We start from the raw sequence: 18,907 nt of genomic DNA, 5'->3' as shown, positions 1-18,907 counted from the left end.
GAAACCGCAACAAGGACAACAACAAAGATAGGTATGGAAACAAGAAATCCAATGATTTTGATTCCAATAACTATACTTGTTTTGGTTGTGGTGAGCAAGGTCATATAAAGGCAGATTGTCCAAACAAGAGCAAGGAGAAGAAGCCTAGCTACAACAAAAAGAAAGGCAATACAAAGAGAGCCTACACAGCTTGGGATGAAAATGAGGTATCATCATCAAGCTCTTCATCAAGTGAAGATGAGAAAGCAAACATCTGCTTGATTGTTGAAGATGACGATGAATCTTGCAGCTCAAGTGAGATTAGTTCATGTGCTTCCTTAAATGAACAAAATTATAGTGAATTGCTTGAAGCTTTTCAAGAAACTCATGATGAAGCTAATCGATTGGTTCTTTCAAACAACCGATTGAAAGAACTTAACAACTGGCTGGAAAAGAGAGTGAAATCACTTGAAAATGAGATTGAAAAATCTAAAAATGATTTTGTACCGTCCCGTCCCCGGGCGTTGACTAAAGTCAAGGTCAAAGATACGGTGGGACCCCATGAGGGGCCCGAGGAAGGAGGATGAGGCGTCGCCAAGATGACGTGTCTCCAGTAGAAGGGAGTCGCCAGTATAAGGCGCTGATGGCATCACCAATATAAGGCACTGATGGCGTCGCCCCCCGATACCCACGGGTAGGAACCTTCAGAGCGTCTTTTCACGGAGCTCCGATACGAAGGTGCAGAGTTTTGGTGTTTCTTGTTAGCTGACTTGAGCGTTGGAGTGCAAACGGCCGCTAGGGCGCCCATTTGTTCGCTTCTTTGCAGGTGTTCCCAGATTACCAGAAAAGGGTGTCCCTAGCAGACGGGCAAGGTCGCACAGAAAGACGTACCCAGGTCAACCGGTAGGAACATTTGGGGCCCACCGTGGGGCCGATTTAAAACATCAGTCGCACCACAACAATTCTAGAGAGTTTATCAGAGATACCATAACAACAGGAGAAATTCAGAGAAAAGGTTAAAGAATGAGGGCCACGAGACAAGGTCCAACGCGCGCTACGAGCGAGGAAATGACCATGCAGCAGGTCATGGCCATGGTGCAGGGGTTGCAGGATGAAATGGCAGAATCGAGGGCAGAGCAAGAACGCATGCAATCGAATCTTGCGCCCTCTCAGGCGAGAAATGAAGAGCTCCATCGAACAAACGAAGAATTGCGTCGCAGCTTGCGCAACAACCAAGGGCAACGCGACCCAGATGAGACCGAACGTCTCACCCCCCCAAGGGAGTTTTCCACGCCATTCTCGCAGGAGATTCTGGAGGCGTTGGTCCCCAACACATTCGCAGGGCCCAAGGTGATCTTCACAGGGATGGAGGATCCCGAAGCACATCTCACTGCGTTCCACACGCAGATGATGCTGGTAGGCGGCTCCGATGCCGTAAGATGCAAGCTCTTCATGAGCACCTTGACAGGAATGGCCATGGACTGGTTCATCAGCCTTCCCGATGGCCATATCACTTCTTTCCAACAACTGTCGCAGTTATTCAGGGAGCAATATTTAGCGAACCGGGCCTCGCCGCCCATTTCGTATGATCTGTTCGACGTAAAACAATATCAGGGTGAGACTTTGAAGGAGTACATCAACCGTTTCGGGGCTCAAGTGGTGAAGGTCGGCACTACGGAGGAGCTCATGATCGTGTACGCGTTCAGGAATGGCGCATGCCCTGGCCCCTTTTGCGAATCAATCATTCGCAATCGCCCCAGGACCTTCGCTGAAATAAGGCGTCGCGCAGTAGAGCATATCACCTCTGAGGGAGAGGTGTGCGAGAAGCGCACGGGTGTCGTACCCACACGCCCGAGAGCACAGACACGGGCTCAACCCGTCAGGGTCAACGAGACCACACGGGAAGGAAGAATCAGGAAGGGAGACGCCCTACGAGGCGAGAAAACCCCAATCCAGGGGTCAAGCGGGAGGAAATTGTCCAGCTAGAGTAAGGGCCATACCAACAAGGTACGAATTCGTAGTGGAGTTGAAGGACCTGATCGCCGTACCTAATATAGCTGAAAGATTGAGGCGACCTGTGAAGACTGACAAGGTGCTAGGGCCTCGCAAGGACTCTTGGTGTGAGTTCCACGAAGCTTTCGGTCACCACATCAACAACTGCCTATCGCTGGGGTACCAGTTGGATGCGTAAAAAGCGGGTTCTTGAAAGATTATCTCGCTGAACCTGCCACGACCGCAACCCTCCCAGAACCAGCGGAGGATCAAGCGCATGAGATGCCGATCCATTGCGAAGTTCACACCATTTCTGGTGGTTTTTCGGGAGGGGGACCCACTGCATCCCAACGCAAGAAATATGCGAGGGGAGTAAATTGGATTGACGAAAAGATCTCAGGTGACCCGTGGGAGTCAGACCTCGTGTTCACGAGGGCGGACCTGCGAGATGTCGTCCCACACGACAATGACCCCGTGGTCATTTCGGTTGTCACAGCAGGAAGAAAGGTGCACAGGGTGCTAGTCGACCAGGGAAGTTCTGCAGATGTTATGTTCCGGTCGACCTTCAACAAGCTACGGTTGTTTCCCGACCTTTTGAGGCCCTACACCGGGTGCTTGTATGGGTTTGCTGACAACCAGGTGGAAGTACGTGGCTACTTGGAGTTGAGGACGACATTCACAGATGGGGCGGCCTCACGTACTGAAAGCATTCGGTACTTAGTTGTAAACGCCAATTCGGCTTACAACATCCTGTTGGGAAGACCGGCGTTGAATAGGCTGAGAGCAGTAGCCTCCACGCGCCACATGAAGATGAAGCTGCCGGATCTTAGTGGCAGGGTGATTGTCATCAAGTCAGATCAAGAAGAAGCACGAAAATGCTATGAAAACAGTTTAAAGACAAAGAGAGGTGTGTTCATGGTATTCGAACGTCCACCGAGTTGAGACACAGCGATGGAAGTAGAACCCTTGAACGAAGCGACGCCTACGGAGTCAACGCCTGGCGAGGCTGCACCCGTAAGGGCGACGCCTAAAGCAGACGCGCACACAGAGGAGAGGCATGACGACGCTTCCCCCGTAGAAGAGGCGTCGCCTAGAGAGCACTATAAGGTGACGCTCCCAAAGGAAGATAGCAGAGACCAACCAGCGGCCAATGTGGTGGAGAGACAGATTGGCGGCAAAACGTTCAAGCTGGCGCGTTTGTTGAGCCAAGAGGAACAGGACGAAGTGGCGAAGGTGATTTCACGTCACTTAGATGCTTTCGCGTGGTCCGCCTCAGACATGTCGGGCATCGACCCTGACTTTTTATGCCACCACCTTAGCATGGACGCCACAGTTCGCCCTGTGCAACAAAGGAGGAGAAAGTTTAACGAAGAAAGGCGCCTCGTGGTGAAGGAAGAGACACAGAAGTTGTTGAGTGTTGGTCACATTTGGGAAAACCAGTACCCCGAATGGCTGGCCAACGTCGTTCTGGTGAAAAAAGCAAACGGGAAGTGGAGGATGTGTGTGGACTTCACAGACTTGAACAAGGCGTGCCCCAAGGATTCATATCCACTACCCAGCATTGACGCCGTGGTGGATAGTGCCTCGGGTTGCGAGATGCTGAGCTTTTTGGACGCTTTTTCAGGGTATAATCAGATCAAGATGCACCCGAGGGATGAGGGTAAAACAACATTCATGACAGAGACATGTAGCTACTGCTACAAGGTGATGCCGTTCGGGTTAAAAAATGCAGGCACCACCTACCAGAGGTTTATGGACAAGGTCCTGGCGCCTATGTTAGGGAGGAATGTACAAGCCTACGTGGATGACATGGTGGTAGCTTCGCGCGATAGGAGGCAACATACAACAGATCTGGAAGAGTTGTTTGCCACCATCTCAAAGTATCGCCTCAAGTTGAACCCTGAGAAGTGTGTCTTTGGGGTTGAGGCAGGAAAGTTTTTCGAATTCATGCTTACAGACAGAGGAATTGAGGCAAACCCTGATAAGTGCGCAACCATCATTGCCATGAGGAGCCCAACATCAGTGAAAGAAGTGCAACAGCTGACAGGGCGAATGGCAGCGTTATCAAGGTTCGTTTCGGCAGGAGAAAAGGGGCACCCCTATTTCCAGTGCCTCAAGAGAAATAGCCGTTTTGCGTGGACAGACAAGTGTGAGGCAACATTCCTGAAGTTGAAAGAATACTTGGCGACGCCACCAGAGCTTTGCAAACCAGTGGCGGGCGTGCCCCTCCGATTGTACTTTGCGGTAACGGAGCGGGCCATCAGTTCTGTGCTAGTCCAGGAGCAGGACCAAGTACAGAGGCCCATCTATTTTGTGAGTAAGGCCTTGCAAGGCCCGGAGACGAGGTATCAATCGCTAGAAAAGGCAGCATTGGCCGTGGTATTCTCGGCCAAGAGGCTCCGCCACTACTTTCACAGTTTTACAGTAGTGGTGATGACGAACCTCCCAATCCAGAAGGTGTTGCAGAAACCAGATGTTGCTGGAAGGATGGTTCGCTGGGCGGTGGAGCTGTCGGAGTTTGACATCCAGTACGAGCCCAGAGGATCTATCAAAGGACAGGTATATGCGGATTTCGTTGCAGAGCTCTCACCCGGAGGCGACCAAGAGTAGGAGTCAGGATCGCAGTGGTTTCTCTCAGTCGATGGCTTCTCCAATCAACAAGGAAGTGGAGTAGGAATAGTCTTTGAGGGACCTAATGGTGTGCTGATCGAGAAAGCTCTACGTTTCGCTTTTAAAGCGAGCAATAACCAAGCTGAGTACGAGGCACTAATCGCAGGGATGCTCCTGGCCAAGGAGATGGGTGCACAAAACCTCTTGGTAAAGAGTGATTCACAGCTGATCACAGGGCAAGTCTCGGGAGAATTTCAAGCTAAGGACCCACAAATGGCGGCGTATCTGAGGTATGTCCAGCTGCTGAAGGGAGCATTTAGCGCTCTTGAGCTAGTACATGTCCCAAGGGAGCAGAATGCCAGAGCTGACCTGCTTGCCAAGCTGGCCAGCTCAGGCAAGGGGGGCAGACAGAGGACAGTAATCCAAGAGACGCTCAAAGCTCCGCGAAAATTCGTGGAAGATATCAGGGTGGACGTCCTCCATATTTGTACAGCGAGAGGGAGACCGAGGAGTCATCGTTCTTTGGCTCAAGATACGATGAAGGCACCTCGCATAAGCACATACGCGGACGCACCGGAGGAAGGAAAGCATACACAGGTATATACTTTGGCCGAGGGAGACACTTGGATGACACCATACAGGCGGTACCTGGCGGATGGGATTCTCCCAGCAGAACCAGAAGAAGGCAAGAAGATTAAGAGGAACGCTGCAAGATATACCCTGGTAGACGGGATATTGTTCAGACACGGGTTCACACACCCCATCCTGACGTGCGTAAGCGGCGACGAATGCACCAGGATAATGGCTGAACTCCACGAATGTATCTGCGGGAGCCACGTGGGAGGAAGGTCTTTAGCTTCTAAAGTGATACGTGCCGGTTTCTACTGTCCAACAGTGAAAGAGAATTGCGGGCGGCACGCCCAGCGTCGCAAGCAGTGTCAGAGGCACGCTGATTGGCACAAGGCGCCGCCAGAGGAGTTGAGATCCATATATAGTCCATGGCCCTTTCATACGTGGGGAATCGACATCCTAGGCCCTTTCCCAGTGGCGATAAGACAGATGAAGTACCTGATCGTCGCCATTGAATACTTCACCAAGTGGATAGAGGCGGAGCCCGTGGCCCAGATTACTGCGCACAAGGTGCAACACTTTGTTTGGAAGAACATCGTGTGTCGCTTCGGTGTACCTAGGCGGCTGGTGTCCGACAATGGCACCCAGTTTGCAAGCCAACAGCTGAGAAACCTGTGCGCAGAGGTAGGCATCAAGCAGGTGTTTGCATCAGTCGAACACCCCCAGACGAATGGACAAGTAGAGTCAGCGAATAGAGTTTTGCTAAGAGGACTGAAGAGAAGATTAGAGAAAGCTAAAGGGGCGTGGGCAGAAGAAGTGCCAAGGATTGTATGGGCGTACCACACCACACCTCAATCCGCCACCATGGAAACGCCTTTCAGTCTAGTATATGGGTCAGACGCGATGATCCCAGTTGAGATCCATGAAAGCTCGCCACGTTACCAGAATTTTGTGGCTGAAGAGTCCACTGAAGATAGGCGAGTGAACCTAGACTTACTAGACGAAGCCAGGGAGGAAGCAAGAATAAAGGCCGAGGCAGTAAAGAGAAGAGTGGAGCGACAGTATAGCTCCAAGGTGAAGCCGCGACAATTCCAGGTTGGTGACTTAGTCATGAGGAAGGCTCACCCATATGAGCTAGATAATAAGTTATCTCCCAAATGGACCGGACCCTTCAGAGTCACCAAAGCCAAGGGGAATGGTTCATACAATCTAGAGACTTTGGAAGGAGGTCCCATTCCACGCAGCTGGAATGCGGCCAATTTGAAATTTTATTTCAGTTAGGTTATGTCAGTTAAGAGTAACGAAATACAAGTTGTAAAGGGGACACTCTTTTTCCCTCTCGGGGGTTTTTTTAATGAGGTCACCCAAGTAAAAAATAACTTCAAGAAAACTTTGTCTCAGTTTTTTATCCTCCCACTCAAAGCGTAAGACCAAAGGTTAAAGAAATAAAAGACAAAGACTCAAGGCGGCGTCAGGCGTCGTCAAGATGAAGCATCACCAAACGTAGGCACCGCCAAATAGGGAGCAGACATCAGAATTCGAAGCAAGTTGTTCCATCCGGTTGACCGGGACGTCTTCGTGCGCGACCTCAACCGTCAGCTAGGGACTCCTTCCCACTGGTCACCTGTGGATTCCTGCAAGAAAGAGGACAAAGAGGCGCCCTAGCGGTTGTTTGCACTCCGACGCTCAAGTCAGCCAGCAAGAAACACCAAAACTGTTCACCTACGTCTCTGAGCACCGCATATGGCACTCTGAAGGTGATAAAAAAGAACTGTGTACTGTGTGTGTATTTTTCTCCTCCTAGCAAAAATCTTTCCCTAGTCCCTTGTGCGTAACCTCAAGGCTCGAGCAAGCAACTAGAGAGTTTCTGGGAAATTTGCCAAAAGTTCCAACCCTGTTTCCAACATTCTCCGCGCTATTTAAACTACCCAAGCATTTAAAGCACCTTAAAGCGCCTTTAATTACAAATGTAACGCACTCAATCAGCGTATCTAATTAGAAAACGTAGCGCATTTAAGATGTTGAAACACTTGGGAACCATTATAGTACCTGAATGCTTGAAACGGAAACTGTATTGAAGGACTTTAATTACCTGGCACCTGACTAAAGGGTGTTTCTATTCTGACATGGCTTTCGTACACGTGGAGGGCCTCACGACGCCGTGACCCCATCTGGGGGCGTTTCTGCCCATCTGGGGACGTTTCTACGTGTGAGCCCTCCTGCTTGGGAGTGCTACTGCGCTAGGGGTGACTTTTTGGGTGCCAACTCATGCCCCCAATCATCTAGTCACTTACTTTGAGAGCGTATCTGCCTTCCTCTCGCACCCTGCACCCGGCTACCCTGGGCGTGACCTTCCTCTTGGGTCGTATCTGTCCCAAAGGCGTTTCTGGGGCGGCAGGGGTACTTCACGAGTCAGGCTGCCCTACACTGGTACTATCACTATGGCCTTGAAGCCACCTTTTCCTTCTCTTTATCGCCGCCCCGGGCTATCGGGACCTGAGGCCTTCCCACGGCGTCGCTCCCTCCATGGTCTTTCCTACCCATGGGTATCGGGGAACCACACTGTGATTGCCCTGCTCTAGCACTGTTTGATCTGGCGACGCCCTGGTTGGGCGACGCCTTTCCCTAGGCGACGCCTTGTCTTGGCGACGCCCCGGTTGATGACGTCGGCACTTAGCGTCTCTTCACCTAGGCAACGCCTTGCGTTGACTTTGACCCCTGATGTTGACTTTGACCTTGATTTAGTCAACGCCCGGGTACGGGACGGTACACAAGTAGTAAGAACACGTGCGTTCGCCTAGAGGTCAAGATGACAGGTATGTCCAACACAAGGTAAAATCCGAGAGTTTTAGTCCTTGAGCAGGGGTTAAGGGATTCCTTTGGGACGCCCCCTCCTCAAGTATGAATAACTAGCCCCGGTATCAGATGGGAACACTTCGCCTTGGTGTTTTTAGACACCCTGAGGACGATACGACATTGCTATAACAGGCCTCTCCTCAGGCGTGGGCACCAAGCACCAAAGAGATAAGGGATAAGTTGCCTTGGTGTTTGAGACACTCCATGGACGATACGACGCTGTTATACAGGCCTCTCCATGGGCGTGGGCACCGAAACGCGACTTTGCCCCAAGTGTTAGACACGCTAAGGACACCCAGAGCAGGTCTCTCCTTGAGCATGGACACTCAGTACAGATGAAACAAGCCCTCCTAAACACAATGGAGGGGACTGCCGGAGGTAACGCTCGCAGCATGACATAGGAAGCAGAAGTAGACGCAAGCATGCAAGGATAAAGCAGGTAGCGTTTAAGCGTAAATCAAGCATAAAACAAGAGTTATGATTACAGATGAAGTTCATAATAGTTGAAAATTGAACGAAAGACAATCATGGCCACCCTTCAGTGGCCTCCGGAGTCTAAACAGGATGATGATGAAGCCCCGTTCTCGGACCGCAACGCCTGGGCCAACTGCGACCTTTGTTGTCGGTTTATCTTCAAACCTGCACCAAAAGAGACAAGCATGGTGAAAGACGGGCACAAACTAGGGCATCACAAGATAAAGCATGCAAAAATCCAGTAAAGGCGAAGAATGGGAGGTTTTGAGGAAATCTCTCGTACATATATATTTCTCCAAGGCCTCAGCGTTGTACTCCAGACTTATCAAGGCGGCAACGTCAAAACCCCCCGCCCCAGCCAAGATCCGACAAGCTTCCTGGTCGTTCGAAGGCAACCTCTTAAGAGGCCTGGAATTCAGGGCTCTTGTCTCCCTCACCCAGTACAGTGGAAAGCCGTCAAGGGCGGAGGGCACGAGGTTGGAACAGCAAACCTTAAAGAACTTGCCCTTCCACCCTGTGAAGGAGTGCGGGAAGGGGGTTAAGAGAACCCTGCCGGGAACATTGCTGAGGGTCACCCAAAGGTTGTTCCTTTGCCTCTTCACCTCAAAGAAGTGAAGGAAGATGTCCACAGAAGGTGCACACCCCAGGAAACCAAACAGTATGTCAAAGGCTTTGACGAAAGCCCAGCTGTTAGGGTACAGCTAAGCTGGGGTGGCATTGATTTCCGTTAACAGTTCCCTCTCGAACCTAGAGAAGGGCAGGCGCACGCCGACGCTCTTAAAGACTACCTGATAAAAGTAGAAAAAAGAGACCCCATCGTTAGCCCGCTCGTCCCCACACACCAGCTCCCCTAAGGTGCAAGGAAGCACGGCGATATCGTCATAATAACTCTTCGCGAAGGCACGGTGGTCATAGGTACTCGGGTCCCCCACATGTTCCCTCCGAGCCCTGACGGAAAGTAAGCTAGAACACTCGTCGAGAAGTTCGCTCGAAGCCCACGCGTAAAGATCCTTAGGGTTGACTCTAGGGGAAGGAGGGTTGGTAGACATGTTGGCACAAGCTGTCAGTGAAGGAACTAAAAGATCAAAGAAGAAAGATTTGGTAGAAGTACAGAAGGGAAGTGTCAACGAGAAAAGAACGCAGGAAGAACTCTTTGGAAGGAAGAGGAACGATGCGAAGAAGATGCGAAAACACAGAAACGATGAGTGCAAGTACGGGATTTCAAAGACCTAAACATTACAGTTGAGGCGCCAAAGGACACGAAAAAGGGGCACCGTGCGATTGAGCCACGTGTCAGGAGATTGGAGGACGACCCTTAGCGTCACTTTTTCTCGTTCAGAGAGTGTCATATCGACAGAGTCCCTGAGGGTACAACGCGCCGACGAAGAAGAGAATATCTTGTCAAAAGCTCAGAAAATGTAAAGATCAAATCGAGCAGGGGAACGTCCCATCAGTAGTATGGAAAATGCCACATGAATAATGGGCGAGACCTTAGTCTTTTCGCTGAGGCAAATGTCCCGTCCTCGGGCGTTGACCAGAGTCAAAGTCAAAGTCAACGTTAAGGCCAAAGTCAACAAATTGACCGCACCAAGCGTCGCCAAGATAGGGCATCGCCAGAAGGAGGCATCGCCAAGATAGGGCGTCGCCAGAAGGAGGCATCACCAAGATGAGGCGTCGCCAGTATAAGACGCTGATGGCGTCGCCAGTATGAGGCACTGATGGCGTTGGCCCCCGATACCCACGGGTAGGAAAAACTGTGGAGGGGACGAAATCGCCAGAAGCCAAGCAAGTCATCAGCAGTGTTACAACCCGATACCCATGGGAAGGAAAGACCATGGAGGGAGTGACCCCACGGGAGGCTTCGGGCCCGCCTAATGCTTGGTGTTTTTAGACACCCTGAGGACAATACGACGCTGTTGTAATAGGCCTCTCCTCAGGCGTGGGCGCCAAGCACCAAGAGTTAAGGGACAAGTTGCCTTGGTGTTTGAGACACTCCATGGACGATACGACGCCTTATACAAGCCTCTCCATGGGCGTGGGCACCAAAGCGCGACCTTGTCCCAAGTGTTCAGACACGCTAAGGACACCCAGAGCAGGTCTCTCCTCGAGCGTGGACACTCAGTACAGATGAGATAAGCCCCCCTCGCCCTTGAGCGATGTCGAGGCCAGAGAAGAAACGAGATCCCTCCCCCTTTTTCCCATCTTGAAGTGAAGGAAGAACCAGCTATGCCTTTGGCAGTAAGTGCCTGAGGGCTCGAAAAAAGCAAGTAGAAAGCCAATCGAAGGCTTTCATAAGCCCAGAGGACTGGGGAGACTCGAAGAATAAGAAGAAGAAGAACCGTGAAAGCGCGAGATGGCAAAGACAAGAAAAATACGAGGGCCAAGTGAGGCTCTAAGAGCAGAGATAGCAATCCAATGACATTCGGTTTCTCAGGAATGAGCAAGCAACAAAGTGGAGATTAATAGTGAAAGTAAAACATAGATTGCGTTCCCAGTAAATGTACAGAAAGGTCAAGTTCTACGCATGTTGAGATATTTACAAATCACCAAAGCAAAGGAAAAGACAAGAACTAAAAATGGAAGCTGTGGGCCTGCAGTTCAATCGTCCAGATCAAGAGGCACCACCTTTCCATCAACGATGTGGCTGGTAGGGTCACAGTTCGAGACGTTGATCCCTGGGTTCTCGTAAGATGCTTGAGCCAGGGCCTCCTTGAAGCCTTCATCGAACACGCCCGCCATCTCGTTGGTGAGCTCCTGGTTTGCCCTCTCCAGCTCATCGATCCTGGAATCCTTGGATGCCAGCTACTTGTCTTCGGTGCTATTCTTCGAGGATTCCATATCTTTGTGATCAACTTCATGAAACACCACATGAACAGATTCTTCTACAATCATGAGTCTTTTGTTGTAGACCCTATAGGAATGACTATTTGAGGAGTAGTCAATGAAGATGCCATTGTCAGTTTTTTCATCAAACTTTCCCAGATTTTCTTTCCCATTATTTAGAACAAAACAACTGCATTCAAACACTTTTAGATGACTAATGTTTGGCTTCCTTCCATTGAAGAGTTCATAAGGAGTTTTCTTCAAGATTGACCTTATGAGCACTCTATTCATCACATAACAAGAGGTGCTAACAGCATCAACCCAAAAATATTTGGGTAGGGAGGATTCACTTAGCATGGTTCTTGATAATTCTTCAAGAGATCTGTTCTTTCTTTCCACTACTCCATTCTGTTGAGGAGTTCTTGGTGCAAAAAAGTTGTGCAAGATCCCCATCTTTTCACAGAATTTTCTAAATTTCTCATTTTGAAATTCCCTCCATGATCACTCCTTATAGAACCAATGCTACTGCTTTTTGTGTTTCGTAGTCTTCTAGAAAGCTTTTTGAAGGCAGAGAAAGCATCACTCTTTGATTCCAAGAAGAGTGTCCATGTGTACCTAGAAAAGTCATCAACTATAACAAGAGCATAATAGTTACCACCAAGACTCATGGTTTTTGAAGGACCAAAGAATTCCATGTGTAGCAACTCAAGGGGTTTTGAAGATGAAACAACATTCTTTAATTTGAAGGAATATTTGATTTGTTTCCCCTTTTGACATGCTTCACATATGTGGTCCTTCTCAAACTTGAGATTGGGTAACCCTATCACAAGATCTTTTGAAATCAATTTATTCAAATGATTCATGTGAATGTGGGCTATTCTTCTATGCCATAACCAAGATTCATCATGCTTAGAAAGAAGACAACCAATGGAACAAGAAGAAGAGATATCTAAGAGATAAACATTGTTGATTCTTTTACCAATCAACATTACTTCCTTTGAGTTGGGAAGGCAGATCTCACAGGAGTTTGGCTTGAAGATGACTTGATAACCCTTGTCAAACAATTGGCTAATTCTAAGCAGGTTGTGTTTTAGTCCTTCCACATACAAGACATCATGCATCAATAAGTTGCTCTTGTCTCCTATAAAGCCTCTTCCAAGAATCCTTCCCTTGTTGTTGTCTCCATATGTCACATGCCCTTCTTGTTTAAAGTAATGTTCACAAACTTATATTTATCTCTAGTCATGTGTTTGGAACAACCACTATCCAGGTACCACAGTTGCATCCAAGAAAGGCGTATGCCCCGGCCCCTTTGGAGAATCTATTATCCGAAATCGCCCTAGGACTTTCGCTGAATTACAGCGTAGGGCGGTAGAGCATATTGCTTCGGAAGGGGAGGTATGTGTGAAGCGCACCAGCGCCGTGCCCTCACGCCCGAGGGGACCAACGCGAGTTCAACCCGTCAGAGTCAATGAGACAACGACGGGGAGAAAGAAGCCAGAGGCTAGACGCCCCTACGAGGCCAGAAAGCCCCAGCCTCGGGGCCCCGCAGGAGGCGAACGCCCCGCCAGAGAAAGAGCAAGACCGGCGAGGTACAACTTCGTAGTTGAGTTGAAGGATTTGATCGCCGTACCCAACATAGCCGAGAGGCTGAGGCGACCGGCGAAGACCGACAAGGTGTTAGGGCCCCGCAAAGACTCTTGGTGCGAATTCCACGAGGCTTTCGGGCATCAAATTGATAATTGTCTGTCGTTGGGCTACCAGCTAGATGAGCTGGTGAGGACTGGGTTTTTGAAAGATTATGTCGCAGAGTCCACCACGACCGCCACCCTGCCGCCGCCGGCGGATGAGCCAGCACACGAGATGCCTGTGCTTGGCGAGGTCCACACCATTGCTGGAGGTTTTTCCGATGGAGGGCCCATCGCCTCCCAGCGAAAGAAATACGCGAGGGGGGTGAATTCAATCGAAGAGAGGCTCTCAGGGGAGCCCTGGGAGTCAGATATTGTGTTCACAAGAAGAGACCTCCGAGATGTGGTGCCCCATGACAACGATCCCGTTGTCATCTCGGTCGTCACGGCTGGAAGGAAGGTCCACAGAGTGCTTGTTGATCAAGGAAGCTCGGCAGACGTCATGTTTCTGTCGACCTTTAATAAGTTACGGTTGTCCCCCGATCTGCTGAGTCCCTATACGGGATGTTTGTATGGGTTTGGGGATAACCAGATAGAGGTCCGGGGGTACCTGGAGTTGAGGACTACGTTCACAGACGGAGAGGCCTCCCGAACAGAGAGCATTCTGTACCTCGTCGTGAACGCCAATTCTGCCTACAATATTTTGCTGGGCAGACCGGCGTTAAACCGTCTGAGTGCAATATCCTCCACCCGTCACATGAAGATGAAGCTACCGGACCTCAGTGGCCGGGTGATAGTCATCAGATCAGACCAAGAGGAGGCGAGGAAATGCTACGAAAACAGCCTGAAGACGAAGAGAGGCATTTTCATGGTGTACGAACGTCCGCCGAGCGCGGACGCAACGATGATTGAGGCGACGCCCGCTAGGCTGACGCTTGAAGAGGCCATAGCAGAAAGGGCGATGCCCGAAGCAGACGTGCTAATGGAGGAAGCGCCCGTGGAAGAGGCGGCGCCCGTAGAAGAAGCGGCGCCCGCCAAAGATGATAATAGGGAGCAACCTGCAGCTAACACCCTAGAAAGGGAGATTGGCGGCAAAGCTTTCAAGTTAGGAAGCTCGCTAAGTCCAGAAGAACAGGAAGGGGTGGCGGAAGTGATTTCGCGCCACCTGGATGCCTTCGCATGGTCCGCCTCGGATATGCCGGGCATCGACCCCGATTTCCTGTGTCACCACCTCAACATGGACGCCACGGTCCGCCCCGTGCGTCAGAGAAGGAGGAAGTTCAATGAGGAGCGACAACAGGTGGTGAAAGACGAAACGCAGAAGCTGCTGAGTGCTGGCCACATTAGGGAGATTCAGTACCCTGAGTGGCTCGCCAACGTCGTCTTGGTGAAAAAGGCGAACGGAAAATGGAGAATGTGCGTTGACTTCACGGACCTGAACAAGGCGTGCCCAAAGGATTCCTATCCGCTGCCCAGCATCGACGCCCTAGTGGACAGCGCGTCTGGCAGCAAGGTGTTAAGCTTCCTGGACGCCTTCTCAGGGTATAACCAAATCAAGATGCACCCCAGGGACGAGAGCAAGACTGCGTTCATGACTGAAACATGCAGTTATTGCTATAAGGTGATGCCCTTCGGGCTCAAAAATGCGGGCGCCACGTACCAGAGGTTAATGGACAAGTTCCTGGCGCCAATGCTCGGGAGGAACGTATACGCCTACGTAGACGACATGGTGGTGGCGTCGCAGAACAGGGTGCAGCACATGGCAGACTTGGAGGAGTTGTTCAACACAATATCCAAATACCGCCTCAAGTTGAACCCCGAGAAGTGTGTTTTTGGGGTAGAGGCCGGTAAATTCTTGGGTTTTCTGCTCACCGAGAGGGGGATAGAGGCGAACCCCGACAAATGTGCGGCTATTATCGCCATGCGGAGTCCGACATCGGTAAAGGAGGTTCAACAGTTGACAGGGCGGATGGCGGCGCTCTCGAGGTTTGTTTCCGCCGGAGGAGAAAAGGGGCACCCGTACTTCCAGTGCCTCAAGAGAAACAGTCGCTTTGCATGGACTGAGGAATGCGAAGCGGCTTTCGTTAAGCTGAAGGATTACCTGGCGACGCCTCCAGTTCTCTGCAAACCGGTAACGGGCGTGCCCCTCCGGTTGTATTTTACTGTAACAGATAGGGCCATCAGTTCTGTGTTGGTCCAAGAGCAGGACCAGAATCAGAAACCCATCTACTTTGTAAGCAAAGCCTTACAGGGAGCTGAGACAAGGTACCAAGCGCTGGAGAAGGCGGCGCTGGCGGTAGTGTTCTCAGCTAGGAGGCTCCGTCATTACTTCCACAGTTTTACGGTGGTGGTAATGACCAACCTCCCCATACAGAAGGTGCTGCAGAAGCCCGATGTGGCAGGAAGAATGGTACGCTGGGCAGTGGAACTGTCAAAATTCGACATACAGTACGAGCCTAGAGGATCCATTAAAGGGCAGGTGTACGCGGATTTTGTAGCAGAACTTTCGCCCGGAGGTGAGCAAGAGGTGGAAGCGAGTTCACAGTGGCTGCTCTCGGTTGATGGCTCCTCAAACCAACAAGGGAGTGGTGCGGGAATAGTGCTGGAAGGACCCGACGGCATACTGATCGAGCAGGCCTTGCGTTTTGCCTTCAAGGCAAGTAACAACCAAGCGGAATATGAAGCCCTGATTGCAGGAATGCTCTTGGCCAAGGAGATGGGCGCACAGAACCTCCTAGTGAAGAGCGACTCCCAGTTGATTACGGGGCAGGTGTCGGGTGAGTTCCAGGCGAAGGACCCCCAGATGGCGGCGTATCTAAAATACGTCTAGTTGCTGAAAGGGGCGTTCAACGCTCTTGAGTTAATACACGTCCCGAGGGAGCAGAATGCCAGAGCCGACCTGCTCGCAAAGCTGGCCAGCTCAGGCAAGGGGGGTAGACAGAGGACAGTGATCCAGGAGACCCTCAAAGCTCCGCGTCGATTCGTGGAAGACAACAGGGTGGATGTCCTCCAGATTTATGCATCAGGGGGAAGGCCGAGGAGTCATTCCTCATTAACCCAAGATACGCAGAGGGCGCCCCGCATCAGTATATACGCGGGTGCGTCTAAGGAGGAGCAGATGCAGGTTTGTGTCCTGTCCACGGGAGACACCTGGATGACGCCCTATAAACGATACCTGGCGGATGGGGCCCTTCCAGTGGACCCTGAAGAGGGTAAGAAAATCAAAAGGAACGCCGCAAGATATACCTTGGTGGATGGGGTGCTGTTCAGACACGGTTTCACTCACCCTATCCTAACGTGCGTTAGTGGCGATGAGTGCACCAGGATAATGGCGGAGCTACATGAAGGCGTCTGCGGAAGCCATGTAGGAGGAAGGTCCTTAGCCTCCAAGGTAATACGCGCAGGTTTCTTCTGGCCAACGGTGAAAGAGGATTGCGCACGGCACGCCCAGCGGTGTAAGCAATGCCAAAAGCACGCCGACTGGCACAAGGCGTCGCCAGAAGAGTTGCGGTCCATATACAGCCTGTGGCCTTTCCACACATGGGGTATTGACATCTTGGGCCCCTTCCCACTGGCAATCAGGCAGATGAAATATCTGATCGTCGCCATAGAATACTTCACTAAGTGGATAGAGGCAGAGCCCGTGGCACAAATCACTGCGCATAAGGTACAGCATTTTGTGTGGAGAAACATCGTGTGTCGCTTTGGCGTACCCAGGCGCCTGATATCTGACAACGGGACCCAGTTCGCCAGTAAGCAGTTGAGAAATCTGTGCGTTGAAGTGGGAATCAAGCAAGTGTTCGCGTCGGTCGAACACCCCCAGACCAATGGACAAGTAGAGTCAGCAAACAGAGTTCTGCTGAGGGGGTTAAAAAGAAGGTTAGAGAAGGCCAAAGGGGCGTGGGCGGAAGAGGTGCCAAGGATTGTATGGGCATACCACACCACGCCCCAATCCTCTACTATGGAGACGCCGTTCAGTTTGGTGTACGGGTCGGACGCGATGATTCCAGTAGAAATACACGAAAGCTCACCGCGTTTTCAAAACTTTGTGGTGGAGGAATCTAATGAGGAAAGACGGGTAAACCTGGATCTGCTAGAAGAGGCCAGGGAAGAAGCTAGAATAAAAGCTGAAGCGATGAAGAGAAGAGTGGAGCGGCAATATAGCTCTAAAGTAAAGCGATGTCGTCTCCACACACTGGCTCCCCCAGAGTGCAAGGGAGCACAGCGATGTCGTCATCGTGCCTCCTCGCGAAGGCCCGGTGGTCGTAAGAACACAACTCCCCTTTGTGTTCCCGTACGGCCCTGGTGGAGAGCAAGCATGAACACTCATCAAGAAGTTCGCTCGAGGCCCAAGGGTACAAGTCTTTGGGACAGACCCTGGAGGAAGCATCGTGAGAAGACATTCTTTAACAAGATCAGGATGGCTGGAAATGCAAGAGTTGAGCGAGGGGAGCGGTTAGAACAGCCCTTCGACAGAGAAGAAAGGGTGCAAGAAGAAAGAACGCAAGTAGGTTATGAAGAGTGAGAAAATGATGAAGATAGTTTCAGAGCTTGAAGAGTTAAATAAAGCGGTTAGAGCGCCAAACGACGTGAATGGATGCACCGCACGATTGATACACGTGGCAGAAGATGAAAGGATGACTCTGGCACCACTGGTTTAAATCAGAAAATGTCCCGTCAACAGAATATCCAATGGTACGATCCGCCGTCGAAAATGAGTCAGGGGCATAGCAGGAGTCAGGGCTTGATGAACTGACCAAATGTCCCACAAACCATACAAGTAGCGCCACGTGCATCAAGTCGAATGACAGAAGGTCCCATCAGCTATACGAGGAGCGCCACGTGGATGGCACAGACAAAGCCTTGGGCTCTTCGCTGTTATCAAGCGTTGACAAGGCAAGAGTTAAGGTCAATGTCAAGGTAAAGGTAACGCCCGAGGCGTTGCCAGGAAGGACGTAAAGGGCGACGACAGCGCGAGATGTCGCGGGTGTCGCCAACCCAAATACCGACAGGCATCGCCTCCCCGATACCCACAGGTAGGAAAGACTGTGGAGGGAGACGAAAGCAAAGAAAAGCAAAGTTAGTCACAGGCGTCGCCTCCCCGATACCCACAGGTAGGAAAGACTGTGGAGGGAGGCGAGACCACCGAGCGCCAGCGAGTCACTGGTAGGGTGTTCCCCGATACCTATGGGAAGGAAAGACCATGGAGGGAACAGACCCCCACGACACTCGGCGTTTTAGACACCCGGGACGATACGGTGCTGCTCTAGCAGGCCTCTCCTTAGGCGTGGGCGCCGAGCGTTTGAGATCAAGGAAAAGACCTTTCGGTATCCGAGACGTCCCGAGGACGATACGGCTTCACTAAGTGAGCCTCTCCATGGGCGTGAGGGTTGGCGCGCAACTTTTCCCGATCATACCAAACCGCCCAACGAAGTGAAAGAAATGGGCGAACACGGATAAAATAGTCGAAGCGTGTGGAGGGAAAAGAGAATGAGATCGCATAGACAGAATCGTATGTGGCAGAGAAATAAATGCAACCATGCGGACCTCCTAAATCAGTGACAAGAGTACAAATAGTTCAAAGAATTACAAGTTTTGGCAGATGAAATGAAAAAATGAAGGTAAAGAATGAAGAGTTGAGCTTGAAGAGGAAGGTGGCGGATGAGAAGCAGCGGTTCAGTCGTTCAAGTCCACGGGCACGACCTTCCCGTCAACAACGTGGTGTGTGGGGTCGCAGTTCGACAGGTTGACGCCAGGATTCTCGCAGGACGCCTGGGTTAGGGCCTCTTGGAACCCCTCCTCGAAGGTACCCGCCATCTCCTAGATAAGGGACTTTTTCTCCTTCTCCAGTTCCTCAATGGTGGCGTCTCCAGAGGCCACTTGTTTCTCCAAAGCCTCTTTCTCCACGCGAAGCCGGCTGACCTCGACCTGTAGTTTGTCGTGGTCAGCGCGAAGAAGGTCCATAGCTTTGGCCT

General features: G+C 51.1%; 1 protein-coding gene across 1 annotated transcript; it reads left to right on the top strand.

The window, feature by feature from the left end:
- Positions 1 to 2,253: 2,253 nt before the first annotated feature.
- Positions 2,254 to 2,913, top strand: LOC137809103 (uncharacterized). Its single transcript, XM_068610244.1, has one exon. The coding sequence runs from the start codon at positions 2,254 to 2,256 to the stop codon at positions 2,911 to 2,913; it is 660 nt and encodes a 219-aa protein (XP_068466345.1).
- Positions 2,914 to 18,907: the final 15,994 nt, after the last annotated feature.

The sequence above is a fragment of the Phaseolus vulgaris genome, chromosome 2 (genome assembly GCF_000499845.2).
Source record: "Phaseolus vulgaris cultivar G19833 chromosome 2, P. vulgaris v2.0, whole genome shotgun sequence".
In the NCBI taxonomy this organism is placed as follows: Eukaryota; Viridiplantae; Streptophyta; class Magnoliopsida; order Fabales; family Fabaceae; genus Phaseolus; species Phaseolus vulgaris.
The sequence above is the reverse complement of the archived record's forward strand: the minus strand, read 5'-3'. Positions and strand labels throughout refer to the sequence as shown.